This window comes from Poeciliopsis prolifica, unplaced genomic scaffold (genome assembly GCF_027474105.1).
Source record: "Poeciliopsis prolifica strain line A6 unplaced genomic scaffold, Auburn_PproV2 SCAFFOLD014, whole genome shotgun sequence".
Taxonomy (NCBI): domain Eukaryota; kingdom Metazoa; phylum Chordata; class Actinopteri; order Cyprinodontiformes; family Poeciliidae; genus Poeciliopsis; species Poeciliopsis prolifica.
In genome coordinates, this window is record NW_026562389.1 from 308,656 (window position 1) to 326,708 (window position 18,053).

An 18,053-nucleotide genomic window follows, 5' to 3' on the forward strand; every position below is an offset into this window, starting at 1 on the left:
ATGGAAACCATGTGTGATCATGCAGTCTCTGCTGCTGCTAGAAGAATTATTTGTTTTAGGCATTATACTCATCTTTAGCAGGGGGAAATGTGCCCAGCTCTGCATGGTGTTTCAGCTTAATCATCTTTACAAAGAGCAAACCCTTATATCTTGAAAATCAAATCCTTACAAATTACCAAAAGTGAAAATGTGACAATGCTGTACATAAAACAGAATGTCCCTTAAGCTATTTTCCAAAATGATGGACTGTCTGAAATAATTTTTCATTGTCGAAGCATTTAGTTCTTGCCCATTAACCTGCTGCAGCTGAAGTTATTAGACTTATCTTATAATCCCTCATTTTAAAACACCAAGAGATCTCTGTAAACCTCTGGGAATAGGGTTTAAAAATGTGTTTTTTTTTTTCCTTCTCTCAATTAACAGTAGCAGATAAACGTCATATTACAGCCACTTTGATATGGATTAGGAAGCTCTACCATATAAATGAAGCCTCCTGGCTGATCCACACATCTCTGAGCTGTGCTAACATCGTCTCATTGGCTCATGTCCTCAGAGAGCAGAGTGAGGCTCGCTCAGTTATCTCAACCCACAGCGTGTCTGCAGCGTATCATTGGCTGCTCTGACTAACGAGGACACGTCCCCATCACGCTTTGTCAAGGTGTTGATTAGGGAGCTGCAGAGCAGTTTGAGGATTATTGTTAAATTAAACTCTGGGCAAGTTTTTCATTTAACCTTTGTTATGGTTATTAATTAAGAATGGATCCAGAAATAAGTGTGGGTGAGAGGGATTTGCTCTGAATCCAATAAGCAATTTTCCCTCAGCTGCACACTGACTGTTAAATACAGCAAAATAAAATGTTGGTCATTTTTATTCTAGCTGCAAGTTTATTGACGAACAAATGACTTGTCTCTTTTGGGCATAATTTAGTGTGTTTTTGTTTTTTTTATTACATTCGACATCACTCTCTGTCAAATACTACTAATTTTGGAAATCATGACCTACGATAAGACAAGGTTCTGACTTATTTAAGGAAATCACAAAGGTGTGTGTGTCTTTCTTTTCAGTGTATGCAAACCTCTGGTTTCAACTTCACATCGAGCAAAACATAATTGTCTCAATTGCACAGCCTTGTGGTACACCACAAGGCTGTACAGTTTTGTTCACAAGAACAATGTGCTTCTTGTTCCGGTGCAAGAAGCACTTTTATTGTTGACGTATATAAACTGGAAGCTGCCAGATAAATGTTATTAAAATCAGCCTAGACTTGTTTCTCAAATCTGGAGCATGTATTCAAACACTCAAGAACTGAGACATGATGGGACAAATCTGAATGCCGCCTCAAACTTCTTCTGTAAATAGTTTCTTCAGAAAGAACAAAAGGAGGATTCAACAAAAAGTCTGTAAGACTTGAGAAGCTTATGTGACTTGCCTCCATATTTTCCTCTAAGATGATCTATTTTACAAAAACAATGCTGCCAGATGTCAGAAATATGAAATACATTTTTTTTTTCTTGCAGCTGAGCTGGGAGATTATGACCCAGAGGAGCATCCATCAGACTACATCAGAGACTTCAAGCTATTCCCTAAACAGTCCCTCAAACTGGAGAGGAAGATTATCGAAATACACAAAAATGAGCTCAGGTACCAAAAGAAGATGATGGGGTCGCTTGTTATCTGGACCAAGGCCCGTGTTTTCAGCTTGATGCTTGTGAAGCCAGATGTTCATTGTGTGGACAGGGTGCAATGCTCCACAGACAACAAAATAGTGACTTATTCTTTTTGTGATACTTAATTTCAGATGGTAAAATTAAGCTAATAATAGAAACAACCTGATATAATTTAAATATTATTTAGGCAATAGTCTTTTAGACTAGAATACAAGAAAACTCGCAAATTATTAACAGTTTAATATTTCTAGTCATGCCAGATATTAAGTTTAGATAGTGAATGCCTTCCCATAACAAGATTATTTTTACAGTTATATAAAGCCTCTCCACTGGGGTGTTTGTTTATCATGCCTGTGTTGAATTGGCTCTCGTCCGTCACACTTTATTCCAGAACATCAAAGGCAAATCCTTAATTTCCCTCTTGCTGTGCGCTCTGTGTGCCCCAGCAGATTCGACTGATGGGATTAACAACATGTAGATTAACACTAAGCAATAGAGACTTCAGGTGATTTGCACAGTCAAGGCAATTCAAAGAGAAATCACAGTTTTCCAGTGGGCGTGAGAGTTCCCTGATTGTCTTGAGCATTCACAGATTAACATTGTGGTTGTTAATTTTAAAAGATGGATTATATCTGTGTCTGTTTGGAAGTGCCTGGTAGAGTCATTGATGAGCTGTAGCCGCTCCATGTCTGCTAATGTAACATCTGAAGCAGCATGACTGTTATGTTTGTCGATATAAACAATCCACAGTGTCCATAACACACAGATTTGGGGTTTTATGGGCATTATTCATTTTGAGTGCATGAACCAAAATAGAAATTGTATAAACTGTTGAACTTATTGGTGAAAAGGCCCATTAGGTGACACACTGTGTCCTACATCCTCCCACCATTTTATCAAACGGATAAAATGGGGATAATGTTGTATCTCCTCCTCCCTTAGGGGTCAGTGTGCAGCCTTGGCGGAGTTAAATATGCTTCAAAGAGCCCACAGCCTGGAAACGTATGGAGTCGACCCTCATCCATGCAAGGTGATTAATCTGGATTGTGAAACTTCACCTTAAAGATGAAAGTGGTCAAGTTGTTGCAAGTCTATTTTTTATGAAAAAATAATGTTTTCCCTATGATAAAAAGTATTGTTATATGAATTATGTTAATTGACGGAGAAGAAACGACACTGATTTGGAAATTTTTACATGTTTCCATTTGTTTCTCACTATAAATTCAGTCATACTTGTGAGTTTGTATCAGGTATAAAAAAAGTTTAATATGTTTGCCATATAAAGAAAGTTTTAGGGACTCAAAAGTAGTTTTTCAATTTCTGTTTATTATAAAACTATAAATGAAGAAACTGGCTAATTCTACTTTTCTACCATTTCCACAGTAATTTACTACTAATGGATATTTTGCCTTTATGACCTTTACAGTTAAAGAGATAAAAGGCCGAACACAAACCCAGTTTTGTTCTCTCAAAGTCTTTTGAGGATGAAGCAGAAATTAAATTAATGAGAAAAGGCTCTAGAGGTCAGATCCCAATTACTTCCTGGATTTTAATTTCCCTCTGGGGTTATCATTGTAGCAAACAAAAAAAGAAACATTCCAGGAATCAATAATGTTATTGATCGATCTAAACAAATCCTTGATGTAGGCAGTCGGACGTTTTTGCTCTTTTTGTAGCTGGATCTGTAACAAATACTGCTGAGTTTGTAGTTTGCGGCCTGAAAACACATCTCATGCTAGCTTTTATAATCATGTCTAATAAAGTTTCTTAAATATATAATTGTACTGTTTCGGGAGCCGGAATATTATAAGTAATAATATATTTTAATGTTGGCATGTCCCCTCAGTCATTTCACATATTTTTATCTGATTTGTTGTAATCACCGTTTTGACTCAATTAGGTTATAGATTATAGAAAAAAAACAAACATAAACAAGTAAATATTGAGCATATCAACATTTTCCCCAGATTGATATTTAACAGAGCCATTGACAAAAAAAATTTAAACCAGAAGTATTTAATAACCCAAGAGATCCACTGAACAATATCAAAGCAAATTAGTCCACAAATCTGGTTATGACTAAAAAAAAAAAAATTATTATACAGAAAATAATAATTGAACTCATTGTAGAAATTCCCTTTTATATAATGACAATTTTAAGACTCCTGTAAAACATGAGATACACATACTTTACTCAGGTGTTTGAGACGCTCATCCACATAAATCATGATTCCATTAAAACATGACAGAACTGTGTTTGATATCTATTTTATGTTCTTCATGACAGTAGAGAGGAATAGTGGGATTTATATTGAAACAGCAACAACAAAATGTTTTCAGACAGTAAATAATTGGAGAATAACCGCGTTGTTCTGATCTGCTGTCATTCATTTTGTCTCTCTCCATCTTACGAAGTGACTTTGTGCAGATGTCATTTTCATGGAGATCACTGACACCCTGCTTTCCCCCTTGTTGTGTTTGTGTTTCCAGGACTTTACAGGCTCGACTGCCTTTCTGGGCTTCACGGCCACCGGATTTGTGGTTTTCCAGGGAAACAAGAGGATTCACCTCCTCAAATGGTAAAAACTAGGGTCTGAAATGAAAAATTACATATGTAATATTTGACTTTGGTTTTAGAAACAACGAACCCAAAGTGACTTATAAGTTTTTGCATTGCCCTTCATACTGACTGAAAAGTTATGTGCTCAACTGTATGTCATTCATTTTTTAGATTCTCACAAAACTGCAGCAAAAGTTTCACTACGAGTTTTACTATGAGCATGTTTAATATTCTGACAGCGATTTGTTCTTGCAGGGGTGACGTAAGCAAGCTAAAGTTTGAAGGCAAAACCTTTTATGTCATCGGAGTCCAGAAAGAGGTGAGCATAGCTCCTGCGCATTTTGAAAACATTAAGTTATTCTTACTATGGAGTCAAATATGATGTGGATTTCTCTGACTGTCACAAGTCATCTTCATCACCGTGTTAAATCAATATCTCCTCGCTGTACCATTGTGATTTAGAGCCACAGTTATCGTTTGGAAACAGATAAAATCCTGCTGAACTCTCCTCCGCCCCTCATTCTCTCTCTTTCTATTCCTCCCTTCTTCCCCTCCGTGTTCCTGTCTGTCATCTTTGTCAGATTAACTGTACTGTTTGTAATCCTGTCCACCATCACACACAATCTATATGTGTGTCGCTGTTTCAGATCTCCTTAACAGGCAGGATTCAGTGTAACAGGATGGTGGGTGTGTTACGACTAATCTCCTCCCTCGCATTATGTGTTTGACTGTGGTCCAAATCAAAGCATTTCATCACAGATAAATAACGTCGGAGACATGCATCGCACCGCAGCAGGTGTCCAAACATTTGGGACACGTGCTTCATCTCTGTGTTAATCATCCTGCAGAGTCATGGTAGATTTGGAGCAGCATTGTCAGAGCTGTGCATATGTGCTTCATTTATTTTTGATAAAACTGTATTCAAAGCAACCACAGTGTGCTTGCTCTGTAATCTACCTTTCAGCTGATTGGTTTCAGCAAGTCTCATAAATATTCTCCTCATTGCAGCTTAAATCGGCTCTTCCATCGCCGCTTAGCATGTCAGTGTGCCTGCTTGTCTGTTTGGCAGCTCACAAAGGGCTGAAGATGCAGATTTACCTTTGTGTTTCTGTCTTTTCTCTCTGTGTGAAAACATAGTCTTCACTGGTGAGTAGATATAAGTAACCGCAGTAGCACCAAGCATCAAATCCTCAATACAACACCTCTCCTTGCAGACCTGCCCTCACCTCAGAGAATGATTAGAGTGGCGTTTTCTGTTGTTTTATTGTTCTTTGTGTATTTTTGTCTTGTATTTTCACTGTTTTGAAACAATTTGTAAATCTATTTTCTGTTATCTCCTGTAATCTTTACGGCCATATGATCAAAATGACCTTCACTGCTCCATCGTCAGTTACCGTAGATTATGCAACTTCAAGATGCATAATCAATTCCCTTTTTTCTTGTGTTAACAATGTTCCCTAACATATTAATTTTTGAGTGTTTCCTTTTATGTCTGTGGATGTGTGTCTATGTCTGTATTTTACTTTATTGTTCTTTTACAAAGATTTTCCACAAAACTGATCATTTTTTCCCGTGTTTTCCATCTTCGGCTGATTGCAACTTTTCACTCCCCTAGCAATACAACACGTGCTTGAAAAGCCTGTTCTTCCTCGTCTCGTAGCCTTTTCAGTGTCATTTTAAATTGGATAAATGTAAATGTTTACATCTTCTGCAGAGTCAAAAATACACACAAGACAGCAGCTGCGAATCTGAAGAATATTAATGTAAAACAAACCACAGATTTGTTCAGACTTATCCTTGAAACTTGCAAACTTACTCCCTACTTTTCATAATTGCTTGTATCTTATCTTTTGTCAAGGACTAAGTAAATATGATTAGTGTTATAAATGCATAATTGTCAGTATTATAATTTAAATACATGCATTTAAAGTTTCTCAGTAGATTTTAGGCTATGGGACGTTCTGACAGTAAGAAAATCTTACATCAAATATTACATGTTTATTTAATATCAAGTTCACCAATGCTGACAAGTTCAAGTAGCATGGACAGTAAAAACTGGAGAACAGGGACTTTAATGTTCTGTAAAATTAAACAAGAATGTTATTTATTTTAGTCTTTATTTTATTCCTAACCAAAAAACTTTTCCTAAATACTGTAAGGCTGTGCAGCTCTGAGGAAAAGGATGGTTTAAGATAAATGTATATTAGTTGATCTGGTTTCTGATAAATTAAGATAAATAAAAATCTGCTTTGCTGTGAAGGAATGTTCCAAATTTGTTAAGAGAAATGAACACTCAACATAGTTTTCATACTCTAAGGAAACAGGAAATTGTTTATTACAAAATAAAGTTTCAACAAAACTCTGATCAACTTCATAAATGGTTTAAATATTAGTTAAAATGTTTCAGATACTTTTGTTTCATAAGAGGGTATTGCTCTTCATGACATTTGTTCAAATGCATTCAATGCAAAATTATGTTAGTGCAATTACAGATTAATTCCTTTTTCATCTTATTGTACGTCTTTACCAGAAGTACCAATAATTATTGAGGGCATTATGAATATATTAAATTATACAACTTGAAATTGGAAGGCAGTGTAAACCTCCATAGGAACTGTTGAATCAGCATGATAAATGTCATCAGGTCGTCCTTTAGAGCACTTCAGCATTTCAGCCAAAGTGGGACCAAAGATTATTCGTCAATAATTTCTAAACATCTCATCTCTTTTACACACATGTAAGCAGAGATGTAACTGGTGATGTTAATGTGTGTGAATCACAGTACAAACCTAATACACACAGACCCTTGCAAAATGGTCCTTCACTTGCAGTGTTTTCAGATTTGCTCACACTAAAATTACAAATTTCAGTGTATTTTATTGGGATTTTAAAAATGATACATGGGCTTTATAACATTTTTTTATTTTGTAAAATTTCAGGTATGTCAGTTTGAGTGGTTTGCGGGACTTAATGTAAACATGATGCAAAATTAAAGATGTTTTAGAAAAGGATGTGATGTAAGTGAAGACAAGCATTGTCTAAAACGACCAGCAGAGTAGCAGAGCATCCATAGGAAACTTCTTGCACATTTTAAATGATGGTGTTTCCTGCTGTGTTCCTTCATGTACCAGTTCAGTAACTCATTGTTCAGCCACAGTTCAGCGAGGATTTGGATTTGGACTTGATGAAAGTAGCTCTATAAGCCTGCCAGTGTAAGTGGAGCTGTCTATGTCTTTGTAGGTTTGCAGTTGTGCCATATCTTTTCATTTTTTGCACAATGGCTTGAAAAGTGCTCTGAGATGTTTGAAACTTTGGACATTGCTTTGTAATCTACCCCCGCTGTGTCGCATTGCTGGTTGTTTCTTAATGTTCTCCAACAAACCTTCACAAGAATCTGTATTTATATTTAAGTTACACTGCAGAAATGGACTCTGATACTAATCAACAACTTCAATTGGTTCTTATCAATTCTTTCAGATTTTTACATCTACAAACGTTTGAGAACCATGTATCATTTTTCTTTTACTTTAGAATTTTACACTACTGTATGTTGGTCTGTCAAATACAAATTAAAATAAGTACACTGAGCTTTGTGGTTTTAATGTGAGTAAAAATGAAACCGTTGGGATGTGAATACTTTTGCAAGGCGCTGCCCTGCTGCATGACAAAGAGGGAGCTGTGCAGGAAAAGAAACAGACTGGACAAAAAAAAAAAAAAACATCAAAGCCATTTGTACCATTTCCATTTGGCTCTGACGTATGCCTCATATTGTGTTACTGTAATTCTCTCCATTATATTGGCTTCACTGTTTCCTCTCTGCCTCTCGCTCCCTGTGCGCCTGGCATTTGAGCGATATTGATCTGGTATCTCATGTTACCAAACACGCAGGCCTGAAAACGAGACATCTACAGGAATAAATCCCCTCTCCCTGTCCATAAAGACCCATCCTCTGCAAGCTACAAGCTCTTTTTTACTGCTGAACACGGTGGCCAAATCACTTTATCTGTCTTAAATCTTGCTAAGCTTACAGCTTTGGATCTATGGGTCAGCGTTTTGTGCAGCTCCCTCACATTATGTTCAGCACTTCCCCTTATTTATGCCTCTCTGGGCAGTCATTCACTCTTTTTTTCTTTCTGACTCTCTATTTCTGTGCAGAAAAAGCTGGTGTTGACATTTCACACCTCGACTCCTGCAGCGTGTAAGCACCTATGGAAGTGTGGGGTGGAGAACCAGGCCTTTTACAAGTGCGTCTGCAAACTCAAATGCATTGTTACAGTATATACATTTTCTGGATGTGCATTTTTTCAAAAATTGCTGTAAATATTCGTCTCGGAGTGAACAGAAAACATTTAGAACAGACAAAACAGCAGAAATTAAAAGTCAAACAGCAAAAGAAGAAAATGATTCTAAATTAGGGAGAAAACTGAACTGTATAGAAATATATAAAGTATTTGTAAATGGTGTTGGATTAAAAGTGATAAAGCGGTGATTAAGGTAATGAGAAGTAAAGATAGATGAGAATGTTTAAGAGTATTACAATTAAGTTCAAACAAATAAAAAGAAAGATAAAACGTAAAAGATAAAATCTAGATTTAATGTCAAGGACAACTATAAAAGTTTATTAATCACAGAAATTAAACAAAACAAAATATAGTATTTGAGTCATCAGAAAGTCAACTAAAATGTTAAAATCAAATCATATTTATTGCAGCATTAGTGGAAATTTTTATTAGTTCAGCAACTTCATAAAGTGAAACATATAAATTATATACACAGACAGATGTCTTCAAGCCATTATTCCTGTTAATTATGACTATTTTCTGTTTATAGCTGTTGTGGGCTTAATGAAAAGTATGTCTTTACATCTGCAGAAAGAATATTTTAAGAGTTTAATTTGATAAACTTACAAACCTGATTCGGTCACACCAGACTATCACAGTATACAAGTCCGTATCTCTCACAATGTAAGGCTTCATCTTACACCTGATAAATATTTTTTTTCTGGTATAAATTAATATCCACTCACACAAAAACAATGAAGTGCAGCAGGAATCAAAAGTGAGGTTGTGGATAAGTAGAAGCAGAGAGTGTGTCTCTGAGAGAAGGAAGGAGTAAAAATCAGCTCAGATGTCAGAGAAGCATCAGAACCTCAAAATCAAATGACAATAAATCAAGTTTGGAAATGGCTGCCAAAATGAGGCTGCTGATCGTTGATCTTATTATGAAAAACACTGAAAAATATTCACTTTAGCCCACATTTTTCTGTAAGTACTGCTGGAAGACGAGGAATGGAAGCACAATTACTAATAAAAAACTTAAAGAACATAATGACCTATGTTAAAAGACCTAATCATGTTGTTGGAGTTGTTTAGAAAAAGTTTCTGAATTCTCTAATGTTCACTGAGGCTGTGACATTGCATTTGAAGCTATGCTTAATGTCTGCTGCTGTTTCTTCCTCTGTCTGTCTGTCAGATGTGCGAAGTCGAGTCAGATAAAGACCGTCTCAAGCAGCAACATCTTCTTCAAAGGCAGCAGGTTCAGATACAGGTGAGACAGAAAACGGTGCGGAGGCGTGGCGTTAGAGAGCAATGTGAAAAATATTCACAACGTGATAAAAAAGCAAAGTTCCTGCCTGGTAGGAACATTGTCGAAGTCCAGAGACGTGTGGAAAAATAAGAGGAATATTGATCTTAGCCATTTCTTTTTAGTTTAATGCATCAAAATTGGTTATTGATGTTATGGAAGTTCTTGTATCATTTGAGTTTCTTGTCTGTTACTTGACAGACTTTTGTCTGTTATCTTTGTCTGTTTATTCATTCAAATAAAAACTCAGAATTTCCCATAATAGTGATCAAATTTGCAACTAATGATCCTTGGTTCCTTCAGCTATTGAAATAGAATTTATTCAGACAAATGATAATGCTTTGTTTCGGAAATTGCCCTATAGAGAAATACAGGAAAGCAAAAAACATAAGTATAACAAGTACATTTGCTCCATGCAGATCTCTTATTTTAGCCTCAGTCTTCACAAAAGGAGCAGATGTGATGGTGGAGCCTGCTGACCCTGAAACAAACCTCTAAGCTCCCATTGTTTAAAACAATGGGGGCTGCAATGCCTCACAAATGTGTTCATACTTGCTAAATTTATCACGTTTTGTGAAACAACAACACTGCTGCATTGAGGTTTGTGGTTATAATGTTACAAAATATGAGAAGGAATTGAAATGAAACAGTTAAGAATAGCACTAATTATTAGCAACATCAGCAAAACTAATAAGACAAATCTATATTAGTCATTTTCTTTGAAGGTTTCTGCAGCTAAATTAGAAAAATGCCGTACAGTATATTCATTATGATCCACACCACACACTGAGGAAACCTCCTTAATCTCAGCCAGATCTTTTTTTCTCTAACTCTAATATGCTGTTTGACATTTTAGAGTCTCGTGTTTTTAAGAGAGTAACTTTAAGAAGCTTCACAGCAAAAGAAAAAATACAGTATTTAGACAAGTGACGTGTTTGTTAGTAAAACCATCAAGATGTATATGATTCTCCTCCTCAGTGGAAAAGTAGCAAAGGAAGTGATAGAGGCCAGCTCCAAGATTCAGCGAGATCCACCCGAGGTTCACAGGTAGGATTGACACACCTCCAGTTGTTCATGACTGCACAGCTGGATGCTCTGAAGGACAACACAACAACTCATGTTGAAAATGTATGTGTGTTTTTTTGGGTTATTTTTCAGAGCACAGTTTGGTCAGAGTCGAAGCTATAACTCTCTGAGCCATAAAAACCTGATCATGAACATGGAGCCTCTGGTACCCGCACTGCCATCCACCAACGAATACGAAGAGGCGGCAGCAGACCCCGGTAGGGGGAACCTGCGTACACATCACACCCTACAGCTTCATGTCCTCCTGAAACACGCCTCAGAAAGTCACATTGGGCCTCCCTTGTGTAAGAGGAAGCTCATGTGTGACTCTCAACCAGCGAGAGTTAATTGAGCAGCTGATGCTCCCTCCATCAGCCTCGTCTCCCTGGAGACTCCAATTGCAGAACGCTAAAAATACCCCTCCCATAATCCTCCCCGAGGATCCCCCCTCACCCCCTGCCTCTGAGTGTCTGCATGTCTGACTTTGTGTGTGTGTTGTTCTTACAGAGTCAGATGTACTCTTTGTCATCTCAGAAACACAGCCGCACAGCAAACATCTGCCACCGTATCATTAAGGAAAACTCAATCACAAGTGATGCATTTGGCTCCAAGGAGTCTGTCTGTTTACGCCCCTGTGAGCATCTGGGCCTGCAAGTTTTTGTTAATTTTGTTTGTCAAAGGCTCTGCACTAATAACAAACGATTGCATCATTCAGTGACAGTAAAATACATCAACTATATTAAGAGAATCATTATACTCATCTTAGTATTTTACTTTACTACCACTTACTTATTCTTGTGTTTTATTTACCATGCTGTGTTTCTTTGTTTCTTCTCCTGTGTTTCTGTCTCCATTTTGCTCCTTTATTTCTCCTGCATTTCTTTATACTGTCAAATTAATTCTAATGGCAGATTAGAAAATATATACATGAAGCAACAAGGAAGGTCAAAATGCATCAAAAACTGAATTAGGCTGCATTTCCAGAATGATAACACTAAAGAAAAAGTTTAGGATTTTCTTAAAACTAATATCCCATGAGAACAAAGTGACCAAATATCATTTTAAGTTGATTCCACTATTTACCTAGATCCATATTAAAGCAATTAGCTCTTCATTAAAATAAAAACAATCCGCCACAACAATCTGCCATGTGAATTTTCAGTGTTATTAAAGTATTTCAATTTTGGTCTTTAACAAACCTTGTACTTCACATGTAGTTTTTTTCAACTTTGTTCACCTAAAATGGGATAAAAATAATAAATAATAATAATAAAAAACCCAAACAAAAAACAGTTTATTACTGAACTTAAGTTATCAGGTGGCAAATCCTGTCTTGTTGTGCACAACTTGTTACCTTAGACTCATGTGGTCGGAGAGAGGAAACAAAGCATTTGGCATCTTGTTGCATAGAATTATGCACTCAACACTGGCCAATTTAAATATATTATGTATGTCTACTTTGCACTATTTCCAGCATGTATCTATTAATCTACCAGTGTTGCTGATAGGACAGGAAGGGAAACTGGTGTGGAAGAGCTCAGGGTGGGATTATACGAGAGCAGAGGGTGAATGGAAACAAGACAGGGCAACATGAGAGAGGAGCTAAATGCTAGGAGGGATGTGCGTCACAAAGGCCTGGAAGTGGGGGAAAAAATTATAAATAAATGACAATTAGAAAGGGAAGCAGGTGAACTAATGTTTTGTTGACCTTGAGAAGTCAGAGAACTAAATGAGAAGACATTGATAACTCTTACCTCATAAATGCTGATTGAGGGTCACAGTGAGGAGATAGGAGCCAGTTTAACTGAGTTAAGAAAAAGAAAAGCGCAAACATGAATCCGGAGGATCCTCATCTTTACAGTTTCAGAGTCAAGGATCAGTGAAGGTTGGGATGGAGAAGTGAGACACTGGAATATAAAGTAGAAACATCAGAAACTGAACAGAATAGTTTGTAGGCTAATGAAGGATTAATGAGAGATGACGAGGATGTTCACCAGGAATAGAGTCCATTGTTGAGTGGGATGAGAATGAGAAGGATCAGGAATCTTTCCATGAACATCAACAAATGAAAATGATTAGAATATTTCTGCCATGTTTAACCAACAGCTGCAGGAGCAGTTTTACAGAAATCAAATTCTTCCACATCTGTTTTTCATTCCACTTTATGCAAAGGTGTAAAGTTTTTGCCAAAATCCAACCCTTGATTGAGGGGCTCACACCCCTCTTAATTCACATCATGAGTTATTCTACAAATTGAGGGTCTATTAACATAAAGAGTGAGTGTTAACATAAAACTAAATTTAAAAACGTTCTTCTTTGCACTACAGATCACAAAAGTATCATAAATTTTGCAGCCAGTATCATTAAAGTAACCCTTTTTAAGCACTTTCTCGCCAATAAACTGTCAGATGCTGACTGACGAATCTGCTGCAAGGACTTTGGGATAAAGTGTCCTCAAGATGGTCTAGGATCACCATCTATATTCAGAGCACTAATCTGAACCATTAGTGGGGGAACAGGAAGCTGACCCAAGGTCAGTGATGTCCTTGTCCTGCTAGTGCAGCCTGTTCCAGTCTGAAGCACCAAATTATTTACTCAAATACACACAGACAAACTTCATATGTCACAGTTTGGTCTTCAGATACATTATTTCAATGGCATTATAAATTTGGACCTCCATCAGAGATCATAAGGACATGGGAGTGATGCAACAAGTTGTCACCTCTGGTTAATCAGAGGCTTGGAGGATGCATTTCAGTGAACAATGTTTGTCTTTGCCTTATAACTAATTCCCCACAGAACCAAATTTATCTCGGGAGGAAAAGAGGCACGTAAAGTCAGACTTGTAGAAAGGAAAAGAAAGTGATCCCCATGGCGGTCGGGGTCAGGCCTGCCCCTCTGTAATCACAGCTAGATTAGCTGCTTCTCTGCAGCTAGGACCACTTGGTTATATATAGAAAGTGCAGCTTTGGACCTGATCCGCCTCTAATGCCCCCTCCGCTACATGTTAATATCCCTGACATTCACAGGAGGGCCCACTGTGTCTGTGGATGAGTGAGGGCATGTGTCTGGTGAATGTCTCGCAGCGTCTGTCTCTAGCGTTTGAGTCCTTCTGGCAGCCCAGTCTGAAGTTCGCTGTAAAACCGAACCATGGAGCTTCTTGAGCACAGGAATGGTGGGGATGTTGGCGGGGAATTCCTGCAAAGCAGCTTGGAGCTGAGAGTTAGTGACCACCCTAAAGTAGAGGACACTATAAGGTGTGGAAGTCCGGGGCAAACAGGGGGGCTGATGGTGGACCTGATACCAGAGAGACCACAGGGAGAGGGGATGGAGCCGGGACGGGTCGGACCTATTGAGGTTTTCGAGGAGCAAGCGGCCTCAGTGGTGGTGGCCGAGACTGCCAGATGTCAGGTTAAGATCACAACGCGGCGGAGCATCCATCTACGGATAGCTAATCACACCACAAGAGACGTTTACGTGAGGCTGGTGGGGCACGGCGGACGGATCGCGGGAACCAGAACGGTACATCAGAGAGGTTCGCTGGAGCAAAGTAAGACGAGTACAAAGGGAGAAATGGTTTGACGTAAATCAGAGGCATAATAGCCACATGAACTAATTTAGATGTTATGGAGCTGAAAATGACATTGCATGATGAATAATAGTAGGCTTGTGTTGGATAACTAGTGGAAAACCTTCACTGTGTGCATTTTGGAGTTTGTGTGGTGACCACAGAGGAATCTTACACCTTGTAGTGCTTTTCATCTCATCTCAGCAGAGGTTTTCATCAAAGCATGAAGGACAATAAACAGGACAATGCCTCCTGTCAGTTATGAGGATTCTTAGACTCAGAGCTTTTATTTTAGGAATTATTTGGTCATGATGTGAACTGTAAAGTGAATAGCCCTGTACTCTGAACGCTGCGGTTTGACCGCATAATTATGAACTTTAGTACTTTCAGTTAACCTATCATGTGCTTGTGTTGTTGAGAGAAAAGCACCAGAAAACCTGATATGTGCAGGACCAAACTCTACAAACTGGAAACCACAAACCTTCCAGACCTTTGTCAGCTAAATAAAGCATGTTGTGTAAAACATTTTGGACCAAAAAGTATCAAATTGTTAAAAGTTCATAAACAAATTCGTCCCAGTCTTGCAAAGTTAGTTCTCAGTCCTAGAAGAGTGTTTAACCTTTAAAGAAAGCACAGTTTATCTCAAATAAATGAAGCAATTACATTCTGGTATATTTATCAAAATTAAGGTTTAGTCATGATTAACACAAAAAAAAACATAAGCTTTTTTATTCCTGAATTAGTAAAATAAGTGCATTATTTCAATACAAACTTTGAAATATGCAGCATCAGATTTCAAGGGTCAAAAAGATAAAAAAAGAAGAAGTTTATTTTGATTGTGGGATTCAACCTTCATGGAATAAGAGGATATTTAAGATGTGAGCGTGAAAGTGGCACCTTAAATCAATGGTTTAAGAAATAAAACAGAGTCCCTCTTTTTTCCACAGTATTTCTGATTCTGATTCCCATGTGTTGAGTTTTGCACATATGTTGTCTCTTTCTGGCTGTGTTTCTATGGTTACTGTCACCCCCAGCTTCCCATCCATCGGCACAAGCTGCGATTTTACTCCTGAATGTGTAAAATCATCTGAGTCTCATTTCTCAAGACGTCCCCCCCCCCCAGCCACTTCCTTATCTGCTGCAGGATGACAGCTGGCTTTATTTTTAACACATACATCACTTATTTAGTCAGATTGTATTTAGATTCATTATTTAGATTCATTCACTCATTATTGAGTCAACACCTTGGAGTTGAGTAAATCCGCACACAGCTGCTCTCCTGTCCGTCCACATCACATCATCATCAAAGGGACGATGATGTGATGGGGACGAGCCTGAAGTTGGACGAGACAGAACCACAAACAGCATCTCCGAATTGATCACAACCTCAACTAATGCCCGGCAAGATTCCCCCACTGGCGTCCGCAGGCCGCACAGAACGTCCTGCGGCTGCGACACGCACTTTGAACCAAACAGATGGCGGCTCTTTCATGTCTATCACTTCCGTATCAACAAGTTACATAACTGACCTCATTTTCTTTTACATTTAATTCAAAGCTGGTTACTTCATTTTTATTAGGCAGTATTTCTTTTATTGTATGCAGCGCTTGTTCTGCTTTTAAGTAGTATAGGAGCGCCATCGTGTGGTTGATGAATAGGAAAGCTAATGTTTGTGTGTTTTTTGAAGGTGACTTCAGATGGGGATTTGCCACCAGTATCCTTACCTTACAGGCCAGGCATAAAGAAAAAGAAAAAAACTACCTAGGTTTTTGGGCTACTCATGACAATCCAATAATTTGGGGGATTTGTATCCAGTGAAGCCTCACCTTCTCTGTGTGATAATATTTCATTTCCATTTGTCTGAAATTATATTTAACTTTGTTGAATAATGAATGACTTTCTTTCTTTCTTTTTTTGTTGTTGTTGTAATTGTCCTTTAGCAGGTGTTGTTGCTGTGAAGGATCCAGTTCCTCTGTCTCCTCTCGAATCCTCAGCGGCGGCGGCGGCGGCGGGGGCCGACACAGAACAATCATGTGCAGAGAGAGGAAGCTCTTCTTTGATCAATGACCTGCAGCCTCACTGTGTCTCCAGGGAAACCCCGTACCTCCCACCCCTAACGCCAAAAGCTGACGACGGATTGGAGGAAGACGACGAGGGCGGCGGTGCACTCACCATCTCTGAACTTGCATACAGGTCTTTACAGTTGCAGAAACATGGATCATAATTATTTTTTGAATTTGTTTGCATCTTTCTAATTCATAGTAAAACAGACTAAACCTTTCAGATTTTAGATCAGTTAGAATTACATTTTTTATTTATATTTGCTCACTGTTACAACAAGGACAGAGAATGTCAAGTGTTTTCTTGAGACTCCATAGACAAATTTTCTCAGTGTTTTCCACTGTTGCCTTTATAACTGGTCAAATGTTTTTGGGTATCCTTCCACAAGCTTTTCACAACAGCTCAATGAATTTTAGCCCATTTATCCAGCATGAACTCATCTAACTTATTCAGGTTGAGAGGCCATCTTGCTAACAGCTTTTGAGCTCTACCTAAATATTTTCTTTGCCATTTTATGTCTTTAACTCACTTTGTAACTAATCTGGTGGTATTTTTAGGCTAGGACTTCTGCTGTCACATAAAGTGAAGCATTCTTTAACGTGTCAGTAGAAGCAGTCTACATGCCTTGTATGCATTGCCTCGTTGCATTTTGTTTTAGGGTCTTTCTGATTTCATGAACATCTTGTCTCCCCTCTCCAGCCCCTGCGCCAGCATGCTCCCCACCCCAGTGGAAGACGGTCAGGGAGGGGTCAACCAGCTCTTCTCCAGTCCTGTCCAGAGTCCCGCTAGATTGCTGAGAGAGCTCCATGCTGACCCCGACATCCAGGCCCAGTTGGAGGCCGAGAGGGAGCGAGACCGCGAGTTTGAACGCACTCGCCTGGCCGCCAGAAGTCGAATGAGCGGAGTCCTGGCCAACAGCCTGCGGCTGCTCTCGTCCAATGAGAGAGTCAACACCTGGGTGGTGGGGGTAGCCAGGTTCGTAGCTGTGCTCATGGGGGTCCTGCTTATCACTGTGCCCACACTGCTGCTGCTGCTGGAGTCAGACATCGACGTGTCGTTCCTCCACGAGATCCGACAGACACCAGAGTTTGAGCAGTTCCACTACGAGTATTACTGCCCGCTTCGACGCTGGATTCTGTGCAAGATCAGCATGGCCATGGAGAACCTGTGGTCTGACTAGGCAAGATGGAGAAAGAGAGCGAAATCAGTGATGAGTCAAGGAAAAAGGAAAAAGCTGGGCCCAAATGTCTGTCTAAACATGATTTATTGTGAGAGTCTTAAAAAGTTCGGGTCGACGATTCAACCTGCCAATGAGGTGAAGGAAAATTTCTTGTTGGGATTGAGTCAGTATGTGCTAAACACTTTGGAAACAAGCATTGTTCTTTCTCCTCATTGGTAGAACGACTTACCTCTTAGTAAAACTGAAACTAGGGAGGGAAATCCTTTATTGTGAAGTTGAATCACTTGATGAGACTGACATTTCTGGCAAGACCTAGCTGAGAACAGAAAGTGAAGTCATGGAGGGAAGGGAAACTGAAAAATGTATTA

The 18,053-nt window shown here is 38.6% G+C and overlaps 1 protein-coding gene across 7 annotated transcripts in view; it reads left to right on the top strand.

Moving 5' to 3' along the window:
- frmd3 (FERM domain containing 3) overlaps window positions 1–17,921 on the top strand; it is a 41,303-nt gene extending 23,382 nt beyond the window's left edge. For 2 of the 7 annotated variants that reach the window (XM_055039384.1, XM_055039385.1), the window contains exons 6-16: window positions 1,519–1,642; window positions 2,611–2,698; window positions 4,159–4,247; window positions 4,484–4,547; window positions 4,876–4,911; window positions 8,384–8,472; window positions 9,701–9,775; window positions 10,790–10,858; window positions 10,970–11,094; window positions 16,385–16,637; window positions 17,205–17,921. In XM_055039384.1, the coding sequence (XP_054895359.1) occupies window positions 1,519–1,642; window positions 2,611–2,698; window positions 4,159–4,247; window positions 4,484–4,547; window positions 4,876–4,911; window positions 8,384–8,472; window positions 9,701–9,775; window positions 10,790–10,858; window positions 10,970–11,094; window positions 16,385–16,637; window positions 17,205–17,685 (1,493 nt within the window). In that variant the 3' untranslated portion in view covers window positions 17,686–17,921. Of the gene's footprint in view, window positions 1–1,518; window positions 1,643–2,610; window positions 2,699–4,158; window positions 4,248–4,483; window positions 4,548–4,809; window positions 4,912–8,383; window positions 8,473–9,700; window positions 9,776–10,789; window positions 10,859–10,969; window positions 11,095–16,384; window positions 16,638–17,204 lie in introns of all 7 variants that reach the window. The other 5 variants (XM_055039386.1, XM_055039387.1, XM_055039382.1 and 2 more) reach the window with 4 other exon arrangements.
- The last annotated feature ends 132 nt before the right edge of the window (window positions 17,922–18,053 follow it).